Source organism: Podarcis vaucheri (genome assembly GCF_965113315.1).
Source record: "Podarcis vaucheri genome assembly, chromosome: 1".
Taxonomy (NCBI): Eukaryota; Metazoa; Chordata; class Lepidosauria; order Squamata; family Lacertidae; genus Podarcis; species Podarcis vaucheri.
The window spans coordinates 116,074,355-116,094,244 of record NC_138759.1 but is presented as its reverse complement, the minus strand read 5'-3'; the positions used below and the strand labels follow the sequence as shown (position 1 = coordinate 116,094,244).

General features: G+C 41.5%; 2 protein-coding genes across 3 annotated transcripts in view; one reads left to right on the top strand and one right to left on the bottom strand.

Annotated features, from left to right (window-relative positions):
- The window catches only part of ITGA4 (integrin subunit alpha 4), a 57,323-nt gene extending 43,885 nt beyond the window's left edge, over positions 1-13,438 (top strand). Inside the window, exons 20-29 of one of the 2 annotated variants that reach the window (XR_014213976.1) lie at positions 1,476-1,555; positions 2,266-2,355; positions 4,315-4,405; positions 5,715-5,822; positions 6,655-6,774; positions 9,279-9,398; positions 9,710-9,808; positions 10,200-10,319; positions 11,470-12,260; positions 12,504-13,438. Coding sequence is in view for 1 of the 2 variants with exons in the window: in XM_082200842.1 (XP_082056968.1) it covers positions 1,476-1,555; positions 2,266-2,355; positions 4,315-4,405; positions 5,715-5,822; positions 6,655-6,774; positions 9,279-9,398; positions 9,710-9,808; positions 10,200-10,319; positions 11,470-11,577 (936 nt within the window). In the remaining variant the exon portion in view is untranslated. Of the gene's footprint in view, positions 1-1,475; positions 1,556-2,265; positions 2,356-4,314; positions 4,406-5,714; positions 5,823-6,654; positions 6,775-9,278; positions 9,399-9,709; positions 9,809-10,199; positions 10,320-11,469 lie in introns of both variants that reach the window. The other variant, XM_082200842.1, reaches the window with a different exon arrangement.
- The window catches only part of CERKL (CERK like autophagy regulator), a 47,612-nt gene continuing 40,766 nt past the window's right edge, over positions 13,045-19,890 (bottom strand). Inside the window, exons 8-13 of the mRNA XM_082200979.1 lie at positions 19,550-19,609; positions 19,049-19,074; positions 18,864-18,972; positions 17,363-17,459; positions 15,872-16,044; positions 13,045-14,361 (exon numbers count right to left, since the gene is read on the bottom strand). Of these exons, the coding sequence (XP_082057105.1) occupies positions 14,280-14,361; positions 15,872-16,044; positions 17,363-17,459; positions 18,864-18,972; positions 19,049-19,074; positions 19,550-19,609 (547 nt within the window). The 3' untranslated portion in view covers positions 13,045-14,279. The remainder of the gene's footprint in view (positions 14,362-15,871; positions 16,045-17,362; positions 17,460-18,863; positions 18,973-19,048; positions 19,075-19,549; positions 19,610-19,890) is intronic.

The window sequence follows — 19,890 nt, the reverse complement described above, 5'->3', positions numbered from 1 at the left end:
ACACCTCTCTGGAAACAGAGTTCTTTGGAGAACTAAAAACTGTAGACAAGCTGGCAATGTCAAAATGAAGCATTCATGGGTGACAAGCATGGCAGTCAATAGGATTCTGCCAGCATATGTAGTACTTTGGGGATTGTTTGCCAGGAAAATTCTTAAACTATTTTGGCCTAAGGGCTTCACTCACCCTTGCCCAAACCTCTCCCACGGCCAAGTGCCAGTGGTGGCTGTGATCAGAAGCGGGTGTGGCCACTCCACAACACACTCTTGAAGACACACCACATGTTACACACTCAGCTCACACACATTACATGGGCATGCACACACAGAGGTGTGTGGACAGGCACAAAGCCTCCCCTAGCATCTCGACTGTTTTGTGCACATCAGCAGAACAGAAGTGGAGTTTTCCTCCTCATCACGTTCCTAGGCTGGGTAAAGGTAAAGGTAAAGGGACCCCTGACCCCTGACCATTAGGTCCAGTCGTGGCCGACAACCATATGTCAGGAGTGCTCTGATGGTGTTTCCTGCTTGGCAGGGGGTTGGACTCGATGGCCCTTGTGGTCTCTTCCAACTCTATGATTCTATGATTCTATGATTCTAGGACTAAGCCGCTTCTGGCAAACCAGAGCAGCACACGGAAAAGCCGTTTACCTTCCTGCCAGAGCAGTACCTATTTATCTACTTGCACTTTGACGTGCTTTCGAACTGCTAGGTTGGCAGGAGCTGGGACCGAACAATGGGAACTCACCCCATCGTGGGGATGCGAACCGCCAACCTTCCAATCAGTAAGCCCTAGGCTCAGTGGTTTAGACCACAGTGCCACCTGCATAGAGAAGTTTAAAACAGTAGCCACAATGTTTTCCCTCACCCAGCCCAATTTGCCATCAGCAGCAGTGCTGAACAAAGCACCTCCCGCTTCTCAGTGCTGTCACTCAGAGTCGATTGGAGTGTTCTGATGTTTCCAGAGAGCTTGGCCATCACCAGCACTTGGGAAACAGCTGAACAAATCATTTCTCTAAGTGCCCCCATCTTTTTTCAGTAGCAGCAGGAAGAGGAGAGGCATTCAGCACTGCTGCCAGTGGTGAAATGGGTGCTGGTAGTGGGGCAGTTAAAACAAAAGCAAGAAAACCCTCTGCAAGCCAGTTCTGGTCCAAAATGTGGCGGCTTACCACTCCTGGTTTACCATTTGCTGTGTACTTGATCAAATGGATGAGCCACAAAAATGCAGCTTGCCCGGACAGCAAGTCAGACTGAACATAACAATTATTCTAAGCACACTTGCTAGGAAACGAATTCAGTAGTACCCATTTCCCAGCGGGTGCATTGAAGACTGGGCTGATGATTAAATGAGTTACAAAGGCAGCATGCAGTTCAAATGCCAATAATATAATTTCTACTGATATTACTAATATAGTATGCTTGCTGATAGAATACAGATGCATTCGTTTAAACCCTAAAGCATTTCATTTACTCCACAGATGGATTTCAGTTTTGGGTTGGATGCAAGCTCACTTAGCAGGGCAGGAGATGACCTCAGCATCAGCATTAACGCAACCTGGTAAGTGCTGTTTGCTACAGATTGCCGTTTTAGACTAATATTGTCTCTGCGTTTGAATGGCAGAACCGGGAATTACACAAGGAGTTGCTGAAGCATGGAAAGCATATATTACATAATGTGCAAAAGTCCTAACAAATACCAAATAAAACCTGTTTTTAGTAGTTTGGTTGCAAAAATAAGACTTTAGGTAAATTGCAGTGGAAATGTGCTTAACTCTTTCATTCAGACCAATAGGACGTCTTGGGTTGGCTCATGCTCTCTCTTAGTGATACTAAGTACAGTGGTGCCCCGTAAGACGAATGCCTCGCAAGACGGAAAACTCGCTAGATGAAAGAGTTTTCCGTTTTGGAGGTGCTTCGCAAAACGAATCTCCTATGGGCTTGTTTCGCAAGACGAAAATGTCTTGCAAGTTCCTGCGGGGTTTTCCCCCCCCCCTTTTTCTAAGCCGCTAAGCCGCTTATCAGCTGATCTGATAAGCCGATAAGCTGCTAAAAGCTGCTAAAAGCCGCTAATAGCGCTAATCCGCTAATCCGTCAATGGGCTTGCTTCGCAAGACGAAAAAACCGCTAGACGAAGAGAATCACAGAACGGATTCGTTTCGTCTTGCGAGGCACCACTGTATGCAGTTCAGAAAACTTTATCTAACCAAATCTGATCTTGTGTGTTGTGCATGTGTTGTGATACACTGTAATCTTTGTTTCCTCCCATAGTGAAAATGAACTGGGCACTGACATATTGTTGGATAACAGCCTAATTTTAACATTGCCTCAGAAGCATGAGGTTGAGCTGAGTGTTCATGGGTAAGCTAATGAATGTTCAAGTGTGTATAAAGAGCTGATAATGAACTGCTGCAATCAGGGTTTTGAGGAAGACAGCATGAACCCTTTCTAGAGTCCAGCAGGTTTTTGGATAAGGTGGTTTAAACCACCTTCATATTTCTGGGAGCAAAATATGAATCCCTGTGGCCCATGTGTGAGGGCTGAATAACAAAATGATTGGCTGGGTGCCTAGATTCAAAATGTGGGGCTCAACCGACTCTTCAGCAGGAGAGAGTCCCAATGGGCAGAATTTAAACTCACAAAGTCAAGCAGCACAGTGAAGCCTAAGGAGTGTAGGCTGTTAAACCTTTTGCATAATCCATTTAGTCTACTTGCAAAGCGCTCCTCTATTTCTACCCCTCTTGCAATGAGCAGACCACACAGTGTTAAGTAAGTTATGCTTTACTTACAGATTCAAAGGTCTCATTCGTGAATTTATCTAAGCAGAAGCAAGGAGAACATGGGCAGAATACTCTTGGGTAGAAAATGCAGAAATGTGCTTTCAGACATGTATTCTAAGCTTGGAGCAAAGCTTTGCCATATCTGCCTTGGTCAGTTACATGGCACAGAGAGAGAAGGGACAAGAAGAGGCTTCGCTTCCTCTCTCATCAGAGAACAGGGAGCATGACTTAACTGAGTCTATGAACCCCTTCATGTACTGAGTCTTAACCCCTTCATGTGCTAACTAGTTCTTATGAATAGTTCTGTTTGACTTCCATCTCCCACATCATTTCCATGCCTTTAGGATTTCACTGTCAGTGTTTCTGCAATCTTGTTACCTTTTCATGGCTTAGAAACTCTCAGAAGAGCTTAGAATATTGAGCTATTTGGGAGATGGGGTACTCTTAACAAACAAGGGCAGATGGGTGACGGAATGCAGCTGAAACAGGAAGCCTCTCTAGGTAAAGAGGGACCAGAGGGTTTCTGAAAGGGAAGAGAGACTGGATGGTAGAGCGTCCAGAATGGCCCCAGTTCAGTCGCTGGCAACTCCAGGTATGGCAGGAAAAGAATTCTCTTAGAAATCCTAGAGAGGCACCACCATCCAGTGTAGAGAATGGCTGCTTACCCCCTTTCCCGGGTGGGGCGGAGGTTGCGGCTCCTTGCATTCTGTGGCCATCCATGCTAGCCAGGGCACATGTGTCCAGCTGGCAATTTGGGGGATTTCCCCGGCTGCAGAGTGGGCTTGCCTGCCAAAAAACTAACTTTAAACAGGCCAGTCGGAGCCTCCCTCAATTGGTCAGTGCCTCACTGGCTGAGCGGGATTGCCTGCTTGCCTGCCCAGTCAGCAAGCAGTGCATAAACACCAGCTGTGCCCGACTCCCTCAGCACAGTTGGCAGAAGAGCCTGCCATCCTAGAGTTGGAGACCCTGTTATACTTGCCTCTTGCAGGCAGCTAAAGGTAAAGGTAAAGGGACCCCTGACTGTTAGGTCCAGTCGTGACCGACTCTGGGGTTGCGGCGCTCATCTCGCTTTACTGGCCAAGGGAGCTGGCGTACAGCTGCTGGGTCATGTGGCCAGCATGACTAAGCCACTTCCAGCAAACCAGAGCAGCGCACGGAAACGCCGTTTACCTTCCCGCCTGAGTGGTACCTATCTACTTGCACTACCTATTTATCTACTTGCACTTTGATGTGATTTCGAACTGCTAGGTTGGCAGGAGCAGGGACTGAGCAATGGGAGCTCTCCCCATCATGGGGATTTGAACCGCCGACCTTCTGATCGGCAAGTCCTAGGCTCTGTGGTTTAACCGACAGCGCCACCCACGTCCCAGCTACTATAACTAGAATTAGGCTGCTTCTGAGCTGACTTCCATTCTTATGACCTGGGATTCCAGATGTGTAGCAAATGGTACTTAAGGAAGCTAATTGACAATGGATGCACTGGTAATGATTTCATCAAGATTTATTTTCTATCATTTCTTTTGGGAAACACTTTTTGTAGATCTGTATCTCCATCATCATTTGTTTATGGACCCAGTGAGGAAAATTCACCAGTTACCTGCATAAAGGAGACGATAAACTTCACTTTCCATGTAAGAGATATTTCTTACAGACACATTTTCTGTTCTCGGCGCTTTCAAAAAGTGAATTAAATGAAATTTATCACTTCATGGGGAGGGGGGGCTTTTCCTTGTAGGTTAAGCTGATTTCAATAAAGCTAGACACTCTCTGAGCCAGTAAGGCTATACCTGAGGTGCCTCTTTCAATTATATCTCCTTGGATTATTCTTGGAACACAATTCTTTCAATAGTTCCCCAGATGAAAAATTAACTGTTCTGTCAAAGTTGCTTTCTAAGGTTAAGTAATAAAAACATGCAGTTTTGCCATTATTCCAGTTACAAATATGATGGGTGAAAAGGCCACATTTGCACTGGGCAAAACACAGAATAATTCTGCAGGGGAGGAGCTTAAAAGGGGTGCGTGGACTCCTATATAGCCCCAGAATAATTTAATTCTGAGACAGCAAGAAAAATAGAATGTATATTGTGACAAGACGGGTTATAGCCCCTGCACCATGAGAGAGAAAGGAGCCAAGCAAATCAGCCAAACCTCTTCCTGCTCACTACTGCCACTAAGTGGATCTCTGCTCACCCCCTCCCACCTTGCCCTCTGGATTCCTTCCCTAAACAGCTCCTTAACCCTTTGGATTTTTAACTGACCCAACCTTAACATCCTACACCAAGTAGACGTATGACGCATTAGGCATGGGGTGCATTAATAATTATTGAATTTTGTGCCACCCTTCTTCCCAAAGGTCGCTTCCTGAAAAGGTGGCTTCCTGATTTACAGGGGCAAACTCTTTTTAAATGTCCCTTGGGACAGGGGAAAAAACATTGTCCACAAGGCCTCAATGGAGACATTAAAGAATTTAATGTAGCTGTGTTGTGACAGTAGTGTGTCCATTCCACCTCCTAATTTTTCTCCTTCCAAAATGAAGTCCAGAGCAGTAGGTACAGAACGCTGACGGGCTGTTGTAGGAGGGAGGAAAACTGGGAGTGGAGGGGAGGAGAGACACACAGAGTAGCTGGAATCCTGAACAGCACTTTCAAACAGCAACATTTTGTCGCAGGCCGCTACTCCTACTTGTATAATCTCTGATCATCATTTCTACTTCAAATTTACCTCATTTCTGGAAGTCTTATGATGGCTCACCTCCTTTAAAAAATGATTTGAAACATAAGATATATAAGCCTTTTAATATAAAACCTGGATACGTGAACATATCTTTCAAACGTTTGTGTTTCAGAGAGCAAAAATAGCAGGTATTATGTAAGTTAAGAGTCTGGTTTGATTTCCAGTTTCAGATGAGATTCTACCATAATTGTGTTCTTTACTCCTTAGGTCAGCAATCCAGGACTAAGTATGGCTCCTGGTGTAAGCCTGGTGATACAGATACCCAATTCTTTTGTTCCTAGAGAAATCAAGTTGTTTAATATTCTGGATGTCCAGGTATGCCTGGTTTACTCTATGTATGGCAAGTAGGAAGATTGTATCAAAGCAGTGAAATACTGAGAAGTTTGCAGCTGTGTAACCAGTAGGGACTGGGCTGCTGTATCACACAAGGCACCTTACATGACAGATGTACAGGTACAAAGATCTGCATGTGTCAGACATACTGAGTTATCCAGTTGTGTCCATCCACTTTGTGTCCTTTCCATAGCCATAAAACACAGCTTGGTAAATAGTTGTTTAAAATCCCACCAGTAAGGACTGAAAATTCTCCTCCAGCTGCCTCATCCCTATTAGCTGCGGTGGCACAGAGCCCACATATCAGCTAGTTTGGCCCTACCTTTATTTACAAACCCACCCCCCACCCTTCAGCATAGTTTGAGGAAAAGATGGGGCAAATTTAGCCATGGATAAAGGTTATACGCTGGACCCATTCTCTCTCTCTCTCTTCCCAAAGCTATCTGTATTAAAACTTATGCTTTAGTTGAGATTCCTGCATTGCAGAGGGTTGGACTGAATGACCCTCTGGGTCCCTTCCAACCCTACAATTCCATGATTCTATTATTTAAAGGACTATTAAAAACAATGTGTACTCCAATGAGTTCAGTAGGGCTTATGAGCAGACAGGGTTAGGACTGCAGCTTAAATGTGTTTATAGAGTAAAGGTGTGCACAAGGGGCAGTAATTCAACTCAGAGAAGGCCTATTGGAATAAATGAATATTTTAGCCATGTCCATTAATGTCAGTGAGTCTACTCTTGAGTAGGACTAGTGTGGACCACCACCCAAGGTTTAGAAACTACAATCTAATTTTGCTTTTGTTCCTTTTTTAGACGACTGATGGAAACTGTACATACACGAAGTATATAAGAGACTGTAATGTGCCAGAGACAAATGGAAATATATTGCAAGATCTCATTACATTCTTTACGAAGCTTGATAAGAGGGGGCTGGTAATTTTCTTGACTTTATTCAATTTTGTTAGAGAGATGGGTTTGAATCCAGAATGTCCATGAGCAAAATCCATTCATGGGATGCTACCAATGGAAGAGGAAGACATTGTCTCTGGCATCCCTGTAGCCCCTTTAAAGCTGTTGTAAAAGATTTGATGAAAGGGCTGCAGAGGGGAGGGGGAATTGGTAAAAAAAAATTCCCACCCTGTTCTTCCTTTCCTGGATCTCAGTCCCTTCTATTTGCAGGAGGGGACACTCTGGATCCATTATGACTTCCTATTCCACACTTTTATTTTGCATGTTCATATTAATTAGATGAGCACATTTTGGTATCAGAAAACTGGGTTTGATCATGTATGGAAGAAAGAGGTGCTTGTGGCAAGACTGGGGTACATAATAGTTAAAATAGTAAACTTTGGACATAAAAAAACAAAGCATAAGAAAAGATGGTGCTTATGCCTCAGTAGCTTCTGATGGGGAATGTGAGCTGTGAAAAGAATTAGCAAAATGAGAACCAGAGCTTCATTTTGAAGCATTTTAAAATCAATTAAGGATTGAAATCAAGATTCCTCAAAACATTGCAAGTTGGTCATACATTTAATTAATCCCTTCAAAGTGGTGAGAGCCAGATAATGAGTTTACTCAGACCCTGTAAATGGTATGCTGGAACTGTAGAATTTTGAACTTCCTAACCTTTTGTGATGTGGGTAGCGCTGTGGTCTAAACCTCAGAGCCTAGGGCTTGCTGATCAGAAGGTCGGCAGTTCGAATCCTCGCGACAGGGTGAGCTCCCGTTGTTCGGTCCCAGCTCCTGCCCACCTAGCATTCAAAAGCACGTCAAAGTGCAAGTAGATAAATAGGTAAATGGTGTTTCCGTGCGCTGCTCTGGTTCGCCAGAAGTGGCTTAGTCATACTGGCCACATGACCCGGAAGCTGTCTGCAGACAAACGCTGGCTCCCTCGGCCTATAGAGCGAGATGAGCGCCGCAACCCCAGAGTCGTCTGCAACTGGACCTAATGGTCAGGGGTACCTTTACCTTTAACCTTTTGTGACACCTTTTTTCTTTTTTAAAAAGGAAGGTGTAATCAGCACACGAACAAGTTTTAAAAATCCTTGGTTGCTGATTTCTGCATGTTTTGCTTTTTGCATTTAAGTGGTTTTTAAAGCTGCAGGCCTGCCAGCCACTTTGGCTATATAAATATACTGAAAAACCCAGTCATATTTAGGGCTTTAGTAACTGCCATGTAGGGACGTGCCATAATATCTAAAATCATGTTGCTGTCCATATGTTCCCTGTTTATCCTCTAAAAGTAACATCCCTCCAGCTATCTGCAGTAGCTGGCAATGGCAGGAAGGCAGGTCTATGTCTCTCTTGACAATAGTCCTTAAAATGCTCTGGGTAGTCCTGGCTCATCTGCTGCCTGTCTGGAAAGCCCCCTGTGTGGCTATTCTGTTTCCAATCCCTGCATCCACATCTTAACAGAACCCATGCTTTTAGCTTCCTCAGTGAATGTGATGGGTCTGGTTCCCAGCTCTGGTGCAAAGCAAAGGAAGCACTCAAACTCCATGTAGCCAAGTTTCCCTACGTGGCCAAACAGTAAATGCAATGTATCTACCATAAATGGCTTGGCATTTGCAATATTCATTAAACTGGTGTTTCAAAATTAAGCTAACACTGGGGCATCCATTTCTGAGGCACTTTTGGCATAACCCCTGGTGCTTCAGAAATGTTTTGTGAGAAAGATCAGAAAGTTGGTGTCTAAATCAGCCCAACTATGGTTAAGAAATCACACTGCCTCTTCTTCCATGCGTAAGTTCCCCACTTCTCCCCTTTAAGGAGGTGTAATCAGAATATCAGAATATGTAAACCAACTTTTATAACTTTGGTTGCAAACTTTGCTTCAAAGCTAACCATGGTTAGCTCCAGGGGAGGGGAAGAGGAATGTGTGTTGTATTCAGTCTCCAAACCACGATTTTAGGAGATGGAGAACCTTATGTGTGGATGAGGCCTTCATCAAAGGTTTACCAAAACACTGAAATCCCTGGGAAGGAGGGAAGCTTAGTGGTAGATCATCTGCTGTGCAATCAGAAGGTCTCATGTTCAACCTGATCACTATCAGATAGGACCACGAGAAAATCCAGCTTTGTGGGGATAGATAAAAATGACAAAACCACATTTGTGGATGCATCTAAAAAAGCTATATTCTAGCAAGCTAGCAAGAGAAATAGTGCGGAAAGATTTAGAACAATGAACAGCATTACTGGTAGCCTTTTATGAGAAACAGCATAACCAGGCAAGTCCTTGCTGAAACTTTTCCAAGCAAACTCCAAAGTAACAGAAGCAGAAAGAATTATAGCCTATCTCCAAATGTCTCTGAAACTGTGACAATCGCTCAGAGAAACTTGTTAACCCCTGCATAAGGCTGGTCAGTCTAATTTTTATATATATATAAAAAAATAGCTGTGTATAAGTTGCATCTCATACAATTTTTCTTTCTTCTGAAGTACTGTATGAAAGATGACTCACTCTGTTTGCAAATATTCTGTAATTTTGGAAACATGGAAAACGGGAAAGAAGCAACTGTTCACGTTCAGCTAGAAGCAACTCCTTCAGTGTTGAATATGGTAAATATTTTCATCTTTGAATAATCATAATTAAATGCGTGTACCCAAGGGTCAGAAGCCTCACAAAGAGCAAAATCCATTAATGGTTTTGTGCTTATAAGACTCACTAATTTCAGTGGCAGGGACTAAAGCATGTGCTTAATTTCTTCCTCCCTCCCGCTCAAATCCATGGGACTTGAAAAGGGCTTAACATTGCCTGCATGGCCTAAGTGGGTTCCTGAGCCTATATTTATAAATTCAATTTAACATTTCATAGTGCTATTTGTGTGTTCCCTCCAAGTGGTATAAACCTATCTTTTAAAAAAAAACAGGATGCAGCTTCTGCACTTACATTTGAAGTAAAAGCGAGTGTTTCAGCAGATCAGAATCCTAAAGTCATTGAACTGCACAAGGACAAGCAAACTACATATGTAAGTATTTTTAAACAGCATTTGATTGGGGAAGCAATATTTAGGCCAGTCGCATGCGAGCTTCATTCAGGTGGTCCATGATGTGTCTGTAAAAATACGATCAACACACAGCCGTTGCTACAACAGGGACAAAAATGGTTAAGAGACCCGGCAAACCCTTAGCTGTTTTCAGCTGGGAAAAAGTTCATCTGGTTGTGCTGATGGAAGTTCACCATGGTGTTTCTTCTAGCTGCCGTTCCTCCTCTGGTCACTGCTGTGGATACAAAACCTGACTGTCTAATTTATACACCCTGAAGGATACAAGCCATATAAGTTCGTGTGTATGAGAAACCTGGTACAGTCTCTATAGAATCCTTGATGGTTAACTGCTGAATGTTCTTTATTTGTGCAGGTCATTCTGGAGGGACTTCATAACCAAATACCAAAACCTAGTGTAACAATGTTACTCATTGGACTGGGTTCCCTAGTTGGAATTGCTTTGCTTTTGATTCTTGCATATATTTTATGGAAGGTAAGTACTGCAGATTTAATTCATACATCTATTTGCTTTTTGGACTGTTTCCCCCCCTAGATCTCATCACAATGGAAGAGTCACAATTGCTTCCCCACTGCCCACAAATTTATTCTAAAGTGCAGCTTTTATATTCATTTTTTAAAAGTTCTTTTTTTCATCAGAGGGAGGCTTTGGTCATTACATGGGTTAAGGAATGAGAAGTTTTTCTTCCCTGGAAAAGCTCCCACTTTTATTTCTAAAAAAAGTCATTGATAAGTTATCACATTTGCAGAGCCGGACTTTTGGAGTAAAGTTAGGCAACAAAGCCTTTAACTCATTTCTATCTTACCAAATAATGGCCTTTGATGCATGATAGACATCCTGCAGTTTACAGTGCCATTTGTGTTGGCACTGTTGTGATTATTTATTGGCAACAGCTGAAGAGAATGCTTTCTGGAAACTGATAGTGCTACTTCCTGAACAGCCACCCCCAAAATTTCCTTTTTGTTTAAATCATGTGACCCCTTCAGCTGTTGTTGGACTCTATATCCCATTAGCCACAGTCAGTGGGAGTTGCACTCCAGGAACATCTGGGGAGGGCACACATTAGTTACAGTGTTAGAAACTGATATATGAAAGCTAGGAGCTAAATGGCACCTTAAACCTAGGTTATAGGCGCAAAAATGGAATGTCTAGGCACACTTTTTTATAAGAATACAAAGCTGAAAATGAATGAACTGCAGCTAAAATATGTTCATTTTTCACATGGTCTGCTCTAGTCCTTCCCCTGCCCCCCCTAATATTCTTAAGAGGGTCTCTTCTCCAGTCTTCACAGAGTAGCTGGAAGTGGAGAGGCAGAAAAAGGTCCTCCTTTCCTTTCACTCTGCAGTTTTAATCTGAAATCTTAGGTGTAGCACTGCACCCAGAGCTCAGAAACTGCTTGCATTAATGAAATTCCCTGTTGCAAAATGCACCTAGAGCAATGGGAGTTTCGAACACTAATTAGTTAGCTCAGCTTTGGAAGAGGACTCTGCTTACACAGACAATTGCAGTGGAAGAGGGCTCTGTCCACACAGATAAGCAGAGATACTACTGTATAGTAGAATTGTAAATTTTATTTTTTAGTTGCCAACATCATCTTCATAGGTTCTGAAATTGTGTCTTCTAGGTTGGTTTCTTTACAAGAAAATATAAACTTCTTCCTCAAGAACAGAATGGAAGGGAAAGCTGGAGCTTTATAAACAGCAAACAAGAGGACACCAGTGACAATGATTAAAAGTTTTTCTACATAGTACATGGATAATATTTTTTTTAATTGAAGGCACCATTTGCAAGAATTGACATGTCATAAATCCTTGCCATAGATATATCCAAGTGAAAAGAAAGATTTCACTTTTCTCAGCTTCCTACAATACAAATCGTAGAATGAAGAAAAATGGCAAATATAAGCGAGACCACCAAGATGAAGAAAAACCAGCGAAAACACTATGAAAGAGCTACTACTTGCTAAAACGAATTTTGGCCAGTTGAATCATACTTGAATTAAGAGTGCATAGCTCCACTGCCCAGGGATTCAGCTGAATATAGAAAAAGGAACAACATTATGAACAGGCTTGGGATGCAGCAACCAACAGTACCTTTTTATATGATTAAAAACGCACACCCTTCCCCCCCCCGTCTTCATCAGAGCTTAAGTTTTCTAATGTACATCTGCACGAAAGGGGACCCTACTAAATTAGATGAATTTGGTCATCTGTACAATCACTGTATGGCCTTTGTCTTTCCCGTATTATCGTGGACTTTTAGGGCTACAAACAAATAGGGCATTTTTCCAGGGCAAACCTGGACCCAAGACGCAATATGAGCACAGCTGTTTCACCCTCCTCTATACCCCAGCATATGCATGTGAAATTGATATTTGTGCCACAACACAGCATCTATTTTCTGAAGGTGACAGTGGTTTAGGAGTACAGTGGTACCTCGGGTTACTTAATTCATTCCGGAGGTCCATTCTTAACCTGAAACTGTTCTTAACCTGAAGCACCACTTTAGCTAATGGGGCCTCCTGCTGCTGCTGCTGCACCGCCGCTGCACGATTTCTGTTCTCATCCTGAAGCAAAGTTCTTAACCCGAGGTACTATTTCTGGGTTAGCGGAGTCTGTAACCTGAAGTGCCTGTAACCTGAAGCGTATGTAACCCGAGGTACCACTGTAAATCCAAGCCCTGGGCCCTTTCCCCTGGTGATGGTGGATGAGATTCAGCACAGGATTTTGAGATGGCCCTGTCCCCAAACTCCCTCATTTCAGGGTTTTTGCTGGCTACCCCTAAAAGGAGAGGTTTCCATCTCTCCAGCATTTCAGAAGCTTGGATAGGTCTGCCCCTTATGAAACTCAAGACTTCAGGATCCTTTGCGAATAGGAGTTTCCATTCACAAGGCAGCTGCCCCAACACCTATGCGGAGCTCACCTTCTGTGAACTGAAGCTGCATGTGTTCATGGAACAAAACCATCAGAACCAGGAATCTATGATATATATTTTTTTTAATGTGCAGTCTTTAGATTCCAGTTTGCCAGATTTTTTTTTGTAGCTATATCCAATTAGAGCATCCAAATTAAAATTATATTGAAGTAATTCTTCTCCCACTGACTTCTTTGATTGATCAGCAGTCGTATTCCTTCCATTCTATTTATTTTGTTTAAGAGCAGGTTTATATAAGAAAGTCTGAAATTATATTTAGAGCAGATTTTGTTGTTCGATATATTTTAATTATCATCTTTTAAAATAGGGTTCGAGACATAGGTGGAACACTGCACTTTAACCCCCAAATCATTGTGCTGTCACAAAGTATACCTCAAAGTTTAAAACAGCATTATACACTCTGAAACATAGCACAAAAGTGATCTGGATCTACATTTTTTACCAATTCAATGACGCACAAATATTTAGAAAGTTGTCATAATTTAACTTACAAACAAGGATAAGTGTCGTTATGAAAATAACAATAAAAGTTTGCATACAAATAGGATCTGATACCATGTCAGTTCAAAATGCTCTGCCAGTTAAAAATAACTAAATCCACATATCATTTGTAACTGCTCAGAGTCCAACTTCAATAAATTCACTTTTTTGTATTTGAAGTATTTGTCAAATTATTCCAGAATACTTAGGAGAAGTAGGAATTACACTAAAATACTTACTTGGCAAGATTAGTTTTGTTGTCTTGCCCCCACATTGAAGATTACTGGTGCAATCATATTCAAGAAGAAGAAAATCCTACTGTATTCAAGTGGACTTACTCTCAGGTAAGCATGCACAGGAATGCAGCCAAAAGGTGCAAGTACAGTTATGCTATAACATGTTTACTCAACTGTAATTGGCTCTCACAGGGCCACAATCCAAAAATAAGCATTTTTCTTAATTATTTGCTTTAGGGAGGGACTGAAGATGGCATAAAGTTTAAGAGTCTTCTTAAATGTTTAATGGAACACACTTTTTCAGCAGTACTGAAATGTGCAGAATGGTTTGCAGAACTGAAATAATGGAAGTCATAAAAAGTAATGGGAAAAGCTAGACTCACTGAGCAATGCATGGGAGCTTGGATGAAGAATGCTACCCTGCCTAAAGTGTGCTTAGGTGGAGAGGCTTAAATGTTCTGCCTACTGCCACTTTTAAAGAAGCAGAAAAACAGCCACAGAACCCAATTTCCAGGGCCCCTCTCTTCTGGTGAAGGGCACACACAAACCCACATCCTCCCACACCTTCCTTATCTGAGTAGCATATCCCTGCAGCCCCTCTCCTCAGTCTCTGAAAAATGTCAATCAAGTATATAAAAAATCATTCAGTTTTCCTGCAGAAATAAGTATGTGTTGGGGATTTGCTTCATCCAAGCTTGGGTTTCAATCTGCATCAGGCATATCCTATACAACTGAGTTGTTCGATTTAGCAGCAAAATCCATAATTTCTCTTCCTGGATTGTTTCTAAAGACAGCTGCATGATCCTTTTGGATTATCCACTGCATCAACACTTTTGCCATATAGATTAATTAACTGGGGATGTACCCTGGTAATAGGAAGAAAACAGGAAATCCATTACTTCTCTGCGGTATTGCTATGGCATTTTATCTGAGCACTCATTTACACACAGGATAAACTACAGAAAATTTAAAAATCCTCTTCCTATTACAATCTAAACATTTCTCATAAAGTTACTTTCCTAGATTATATGGGTCTGCCTTAGTGCCTGGGATATTTGTGTATGGAATTAATAAGAATGGGTCATTCATTCAGCAAGCAAGCTCGGTAAAACTGAATTGACTCTGAACTATGTAGCATCACTACTAAATACAGCACAAGTGAAATTTCAAGGACAGAGATTTTGAAGTCTGTCCTTCATGAGAAGTAAACCAATGTTATCAGCTAGAACTGGAATGCAGCATGAATCTCATACTGGTTTCAATGGCCTGCTGAAGGTTTTGCTATGCAATCACAACAGGCACAAGAACAGAATGCAGCAAGGAAGTAAAATCCAACTGCAATTTTGTGACATTTTCTGGCCTACAGGGCTATGCGATTTGCTTAGATATGGCCTAAAGCATTTATTAAAGAGAACAATGTATCATAAAATGATGCTGAAATGTGTCACTCAGCATTAAACTCTAGGCACATATTTCCAATGTGCATAATAAGGGATTAGTATAATGTTAAGTCTGCACTGCCCAATTCTGGTGCACTGGATACAGGCCTAACATCCACAGAACGCAGTCTGTACCCTACAAAAATTGACATGTGGTCAACAATGGCAACATACAGGTGCGAGCTGGTGTGATTCGACTTCTAGTTATTGTGAAAGCTCTCCCCATCCCATGTACGGTTCTAGATAAAGGCGGCAGAGGAAAAGGCACTGAGCAGGGTTCAGCCAGCAGCATCAGGCTGGAGTCAGAAGCAAAGACCCCAGCCAAGGATCCCAATATTACCAATGTCCCAGGAAAAAGGCAAAAGTACTTTGCTTAATGGAATACAGTGGTACCTCGGTTTAAAAGCAGTCCTGTTTATGATTTGGTTTAAGAACTCCCTAAAACTGGAAATAGTGTCCCGGTTTGTGAACTTTACCTCAGTCTAAGAATGGTATCTGAACGGTGGAAGGGCACCGGCGGCAGGAGGCCTCATTAGGGAAAGAGCACCTTGGTTTAAGAATAGTTTTGGTTTAAGAACGGACTTCCGGAAAGGATTAAGTTTGCAAACCGAGGTACCACTGTAGTGGCTAAAGAAAGACTCATGCAGAAGCACAGTGTGGAATTCCAGTATTGCATTCTGTGTGTGCACCTGCAGAGCTACAATAGCATCGGGACTGTACAGAAAATGGAGCAAAAACGCAGGGATTAAGCAAAAAAACAACATGGTTTTTGATAAACTTGCCAATTCTCTAGTTCAGAGTCTTGAACTATAGCATACTAAACTTTAAAAAGCAGAGGAACAGCAGGCATTGATTAATGGAACACTTAGGGCTTACAACAATCAATCATAATCAATCAATCAATCAATCAATCGCATATCACTACACTTCACCCTACCGGACACAAACTTCTGATGGCCATTCCATTAACTCTCCATCTATATTCCATGGGTAGTTCTTTTCTTCAGGATCTATGGAATTCAAGTTGTCTCTAGTGATGCGTTCCTTTCTAGTTCTTGATTGGACTTTTACCTCTTCAACAACGAAAGCTTCAACAAATGGAAAATTGAACTAACACACAAAAACAGAAGATACAATTTTGTAAATATAACAGGACATTCCCCCTCTCCTTATAGGATTGGTGTTACCTTATGCTTTCATTTCATTAAAGAAAAAAGATGGAGTAATAATCTCAAATGACTCCATAGAGTTTATCTGCATCTCCTTAAACATGTAGTTTTAAAAGCAAAAGAACCAAGAAAGCCTATGTTCGTCCTGCTCTCATGTTTCCTGCCACCGATAAATCCTAAAGAAGACTTGTCTTACCCACTTCAATAAGCTGAAGGAAAGCTCGTTCTTTTCCTTTGGATTTAAAGCAGCAATGCATTGCACCAAGCCCCACATTACAGTTCACTTTATCAGCCAGAATTTGTGCCCAAGGACAATGAGCCTTAGCCTGGAGACTCAACACACTGGTCATTAATTTAGAATAGTATTTCATCCCCTGTAACTCTTGAATCCCATTTTCCAAATCTTGGGGTTGGGCAGGGAGAAACCAGCAGTCTTCCGGATGGTGTTGGGCTACAACTCTCATCATCCCAAACCATTTGCCATGCTTGCTGAGGCTGCTGAGAGCCCAAAAAAACATATGGATTCCCAACCCAATTTAATGTGATGTTCTTCATTGCTGAGCACTACAGAATGAATCTGTATAAGCACCAAGACTCCAGATCTACTGAACTGGAGGAGTGCTGTGTGTCTGTGTGTTTGTGTATGTAGATATGCACACATGTATGCATTCTCAAACATGTACATTGAAGCTTTGTGGATAAATTGTGGTGTTTGATACTGGGTTGCCTGCTGCTTGTGTATGTTTGTCCACCTGCGCTCTGCATATAGGTGGAACTAAAAAAATAAATCCCACCCACAAAACGTAGGGTCTCCACTTGCCCTTAATCTCAGTGAAGTCTCTGTTTAAATACAATAGTGTTTCTGGTTTACCACCCCCACCCCCCTTTTAAAATCAGTTTAGCAGCTTTTCACGCTAGTAACTCCTGTATATAAGAACCATATATAACTAAACCACAACAGATGGGTGGAAATAGGCTAATCGGTATTAGTCTGATTGGTGATTTTCAGAAATCAGATAAAAGTGGGCTAATCTACTCTGACAGGAGGTTAAGTCTCCTTACCAAGGCACTACTATCTCCTGGAGCATTTACTTCCCATCTTAAAGTTTTGTTTGCTTCATCATGTTATGTTTTAGATACTCTTTCGGGAGGGAGGGGTGATGTACTGTGCACATTTCCATCTTCTGTGCCCTCTGTTGGGCACAGCGATTAAAGAAATCTAATCTAAACAAGTTTGGGTTGCAGAAGTAAACCTTTACCTGGTTTTTCACACTAGCATATCTTTTCAGGTGCTTAACAAACTCCGGACGAGAAGTGTTCCACACAACAATAAGCGCCATGCTTCCATCATTTAATCTAAAAATGGCATAGTTCAGTGAAATATTGAATTAACACAATTATCTTTGATCTCATTGTTGACTTATTCAGAATCATCTATTTTTATTATCAGCGAGGTTACGGGTTATACTTATTTTCAGAATTAAATAATAACACAATTTTTTAAATAATGGAACTACTACATTGGCTCCATTACTTCTACCATGCCAATATTTTAAAATTAAAATGCTCAGTCCAAGCTCCTCTACAGTGCTGAATGTCTTTCCTTCGATCTCATTTGGGGCACCCTTTAGTAACTGACCTGTTGTGATTTGCTTTGATAACAAAACACCCTTCTGGTAAAATCAGAGGTGGGAACAGGAAAACACTGGCACACTCTTCAGTTCTGTAAACATAATGTTAACCAATAGTTTCTGTTCTAAACTTGGGAGTCTCCTGTATCCGTACAATTTTGTATGTTAAAATACCATTCTAACTTTATTTCTACATGACCCTTTTTACTTTGTTACTAAATCCAATGCCTGCCGCAAATTCAGCCTAGGCAAAACAGACACTCTACCCAAAATGAAAGGTAGGAGGCACTACAAGAAAGGAAAAGGAAACACATGCTGGATCAATTCCTCAACTGTATGTACAGTGGGAGTGCAATCATATGCAAGTCAGTCCCACTGGTGGCATAAGATGCTGGTGTTGTAACATGTAGTGGCAGCTACTAGCAAGTCAAACCCTTAAGGGCTTCCACTTACTTGACCTGAAGGAAATGCAGTAATTTTGTGGATTGTGGCAAGGATCCTACATTGGCCACATTGAGGAACACTAAAGAGACTGATGAGGACCCAAAGAGTTAATTCTCACAACCAGAGTTTGATATCTACCCTGAGATTGTGAGCTCCAGTAGAAAATCTTAAAATTGCTTGTCTTCTGCACCATAAAAATCTTAAAGGTTTTGCAAATACTGCAGTCAAACTATGTCAAAGAATCTCCGATAATAAGATCTGACTGATTTACTGTCATGATGACATTACTGTAGTAACAAATACTGAAAACTGCAAAGAAAGAAAAGTATTGAAACAATCAATCAGTCAGATCTAAAGAACTAGATTTCCTATCAACAAGCCCCAGGGAGATTATTACTTGATGACTACCACTTAAGTCAGACTTGTAAACTAATTTAATCACTGTAATTATCCAATGATTATTTCTAGGTGGGTGACCTCAGCTGCCTGCTCCAAAAACTGATTACAATTCTTGAGATTAGGGAGTCAATGGTAGTCCAACTCAACTATCTTCATCCCCCCCCCATGAACCTCAGAGGGTCTAGACTGTTCATGACACAAGCACACATTCTTGGGAAAGCCAAGGCATTAGAATAAGTTGTCAGAATTTAGAGACATTACTCTAATTCTGTAAATCCTTACTGACCTGGTATTAGGTGCCAAGCCTCTTGGTGCCATTGAGCAGAGGCAAGGGATTGCCATAATGCTCACGTTCAGGAAGTGACCCTGGATTCTGCGCCAGTGATCCCTGCTGTCTAAATATAACACCACACCGTATTACTTCGAGTAAAACCTAATTCTCCTGCTAAGTGATTAAACTTGGAAACTTACCAGATTTAAGTCTCTTTTGCTGCTTTCTAAAAATAAACGCATCAGATAAAATAATTAACAGGCACGGAACGATGTGAAACAAAAAATAAAAACAAGCACAACATGTTTGTGATTTAATTGAAGATTGAACACTCAGCTAGGAAATGCAAATTATTGTTTGAAAGAAAAGTGGGATTTCATTTTGATCTTAAGCACATTATTTCTAAAACAACAGGAATTCTGATTAAAGCTTTCGGGGCGGAGTGTGCTGGTGACAGCTCTGAACTACTTATAATAAAACCGGAAACAATAATATCTAAGTGAATGGTTAATCATTTTCTTTAAGAAAACATGATTCACAATACAATGGTCCCAATCCAACTAATGCTTGTCACATTTAAATTGCATTGAAATCAAACAGTGCTTACATTCATTACCACTTAGCTGAAGTTGGGTTGCAACTGTTATGGGATAAAGTTTGGAATATACAGACTTGTGGCAGTTTGTCTGAGTCTTACTTACTTAACCTCCCCCTGAGCATCTTGTTCCAAAGGTAGAAATGATAATTCACAATATTCTGGTCTAAGGACAGAACAAGATTAGTTATTATATCTTATCTTATGTTTATTGGGTGTGCACACAACAAGGTTTAAACAATTACAATTTTTTCTTCACGTTACTATGCTGTAAGGTTTGCAATGCAGTCCTATACATATATATGTCACAGTAAATCCCACTGGTTTTGGAGAACTGAATTTGGAGAGGTTTACTGACATGAAGCTGGGTATGATAGCAGCCCGACAGTAGTTATTAGTCTAGATCAGGAGAACCTAATTTGTGTCCCTCCAGATATTGTGGGATGA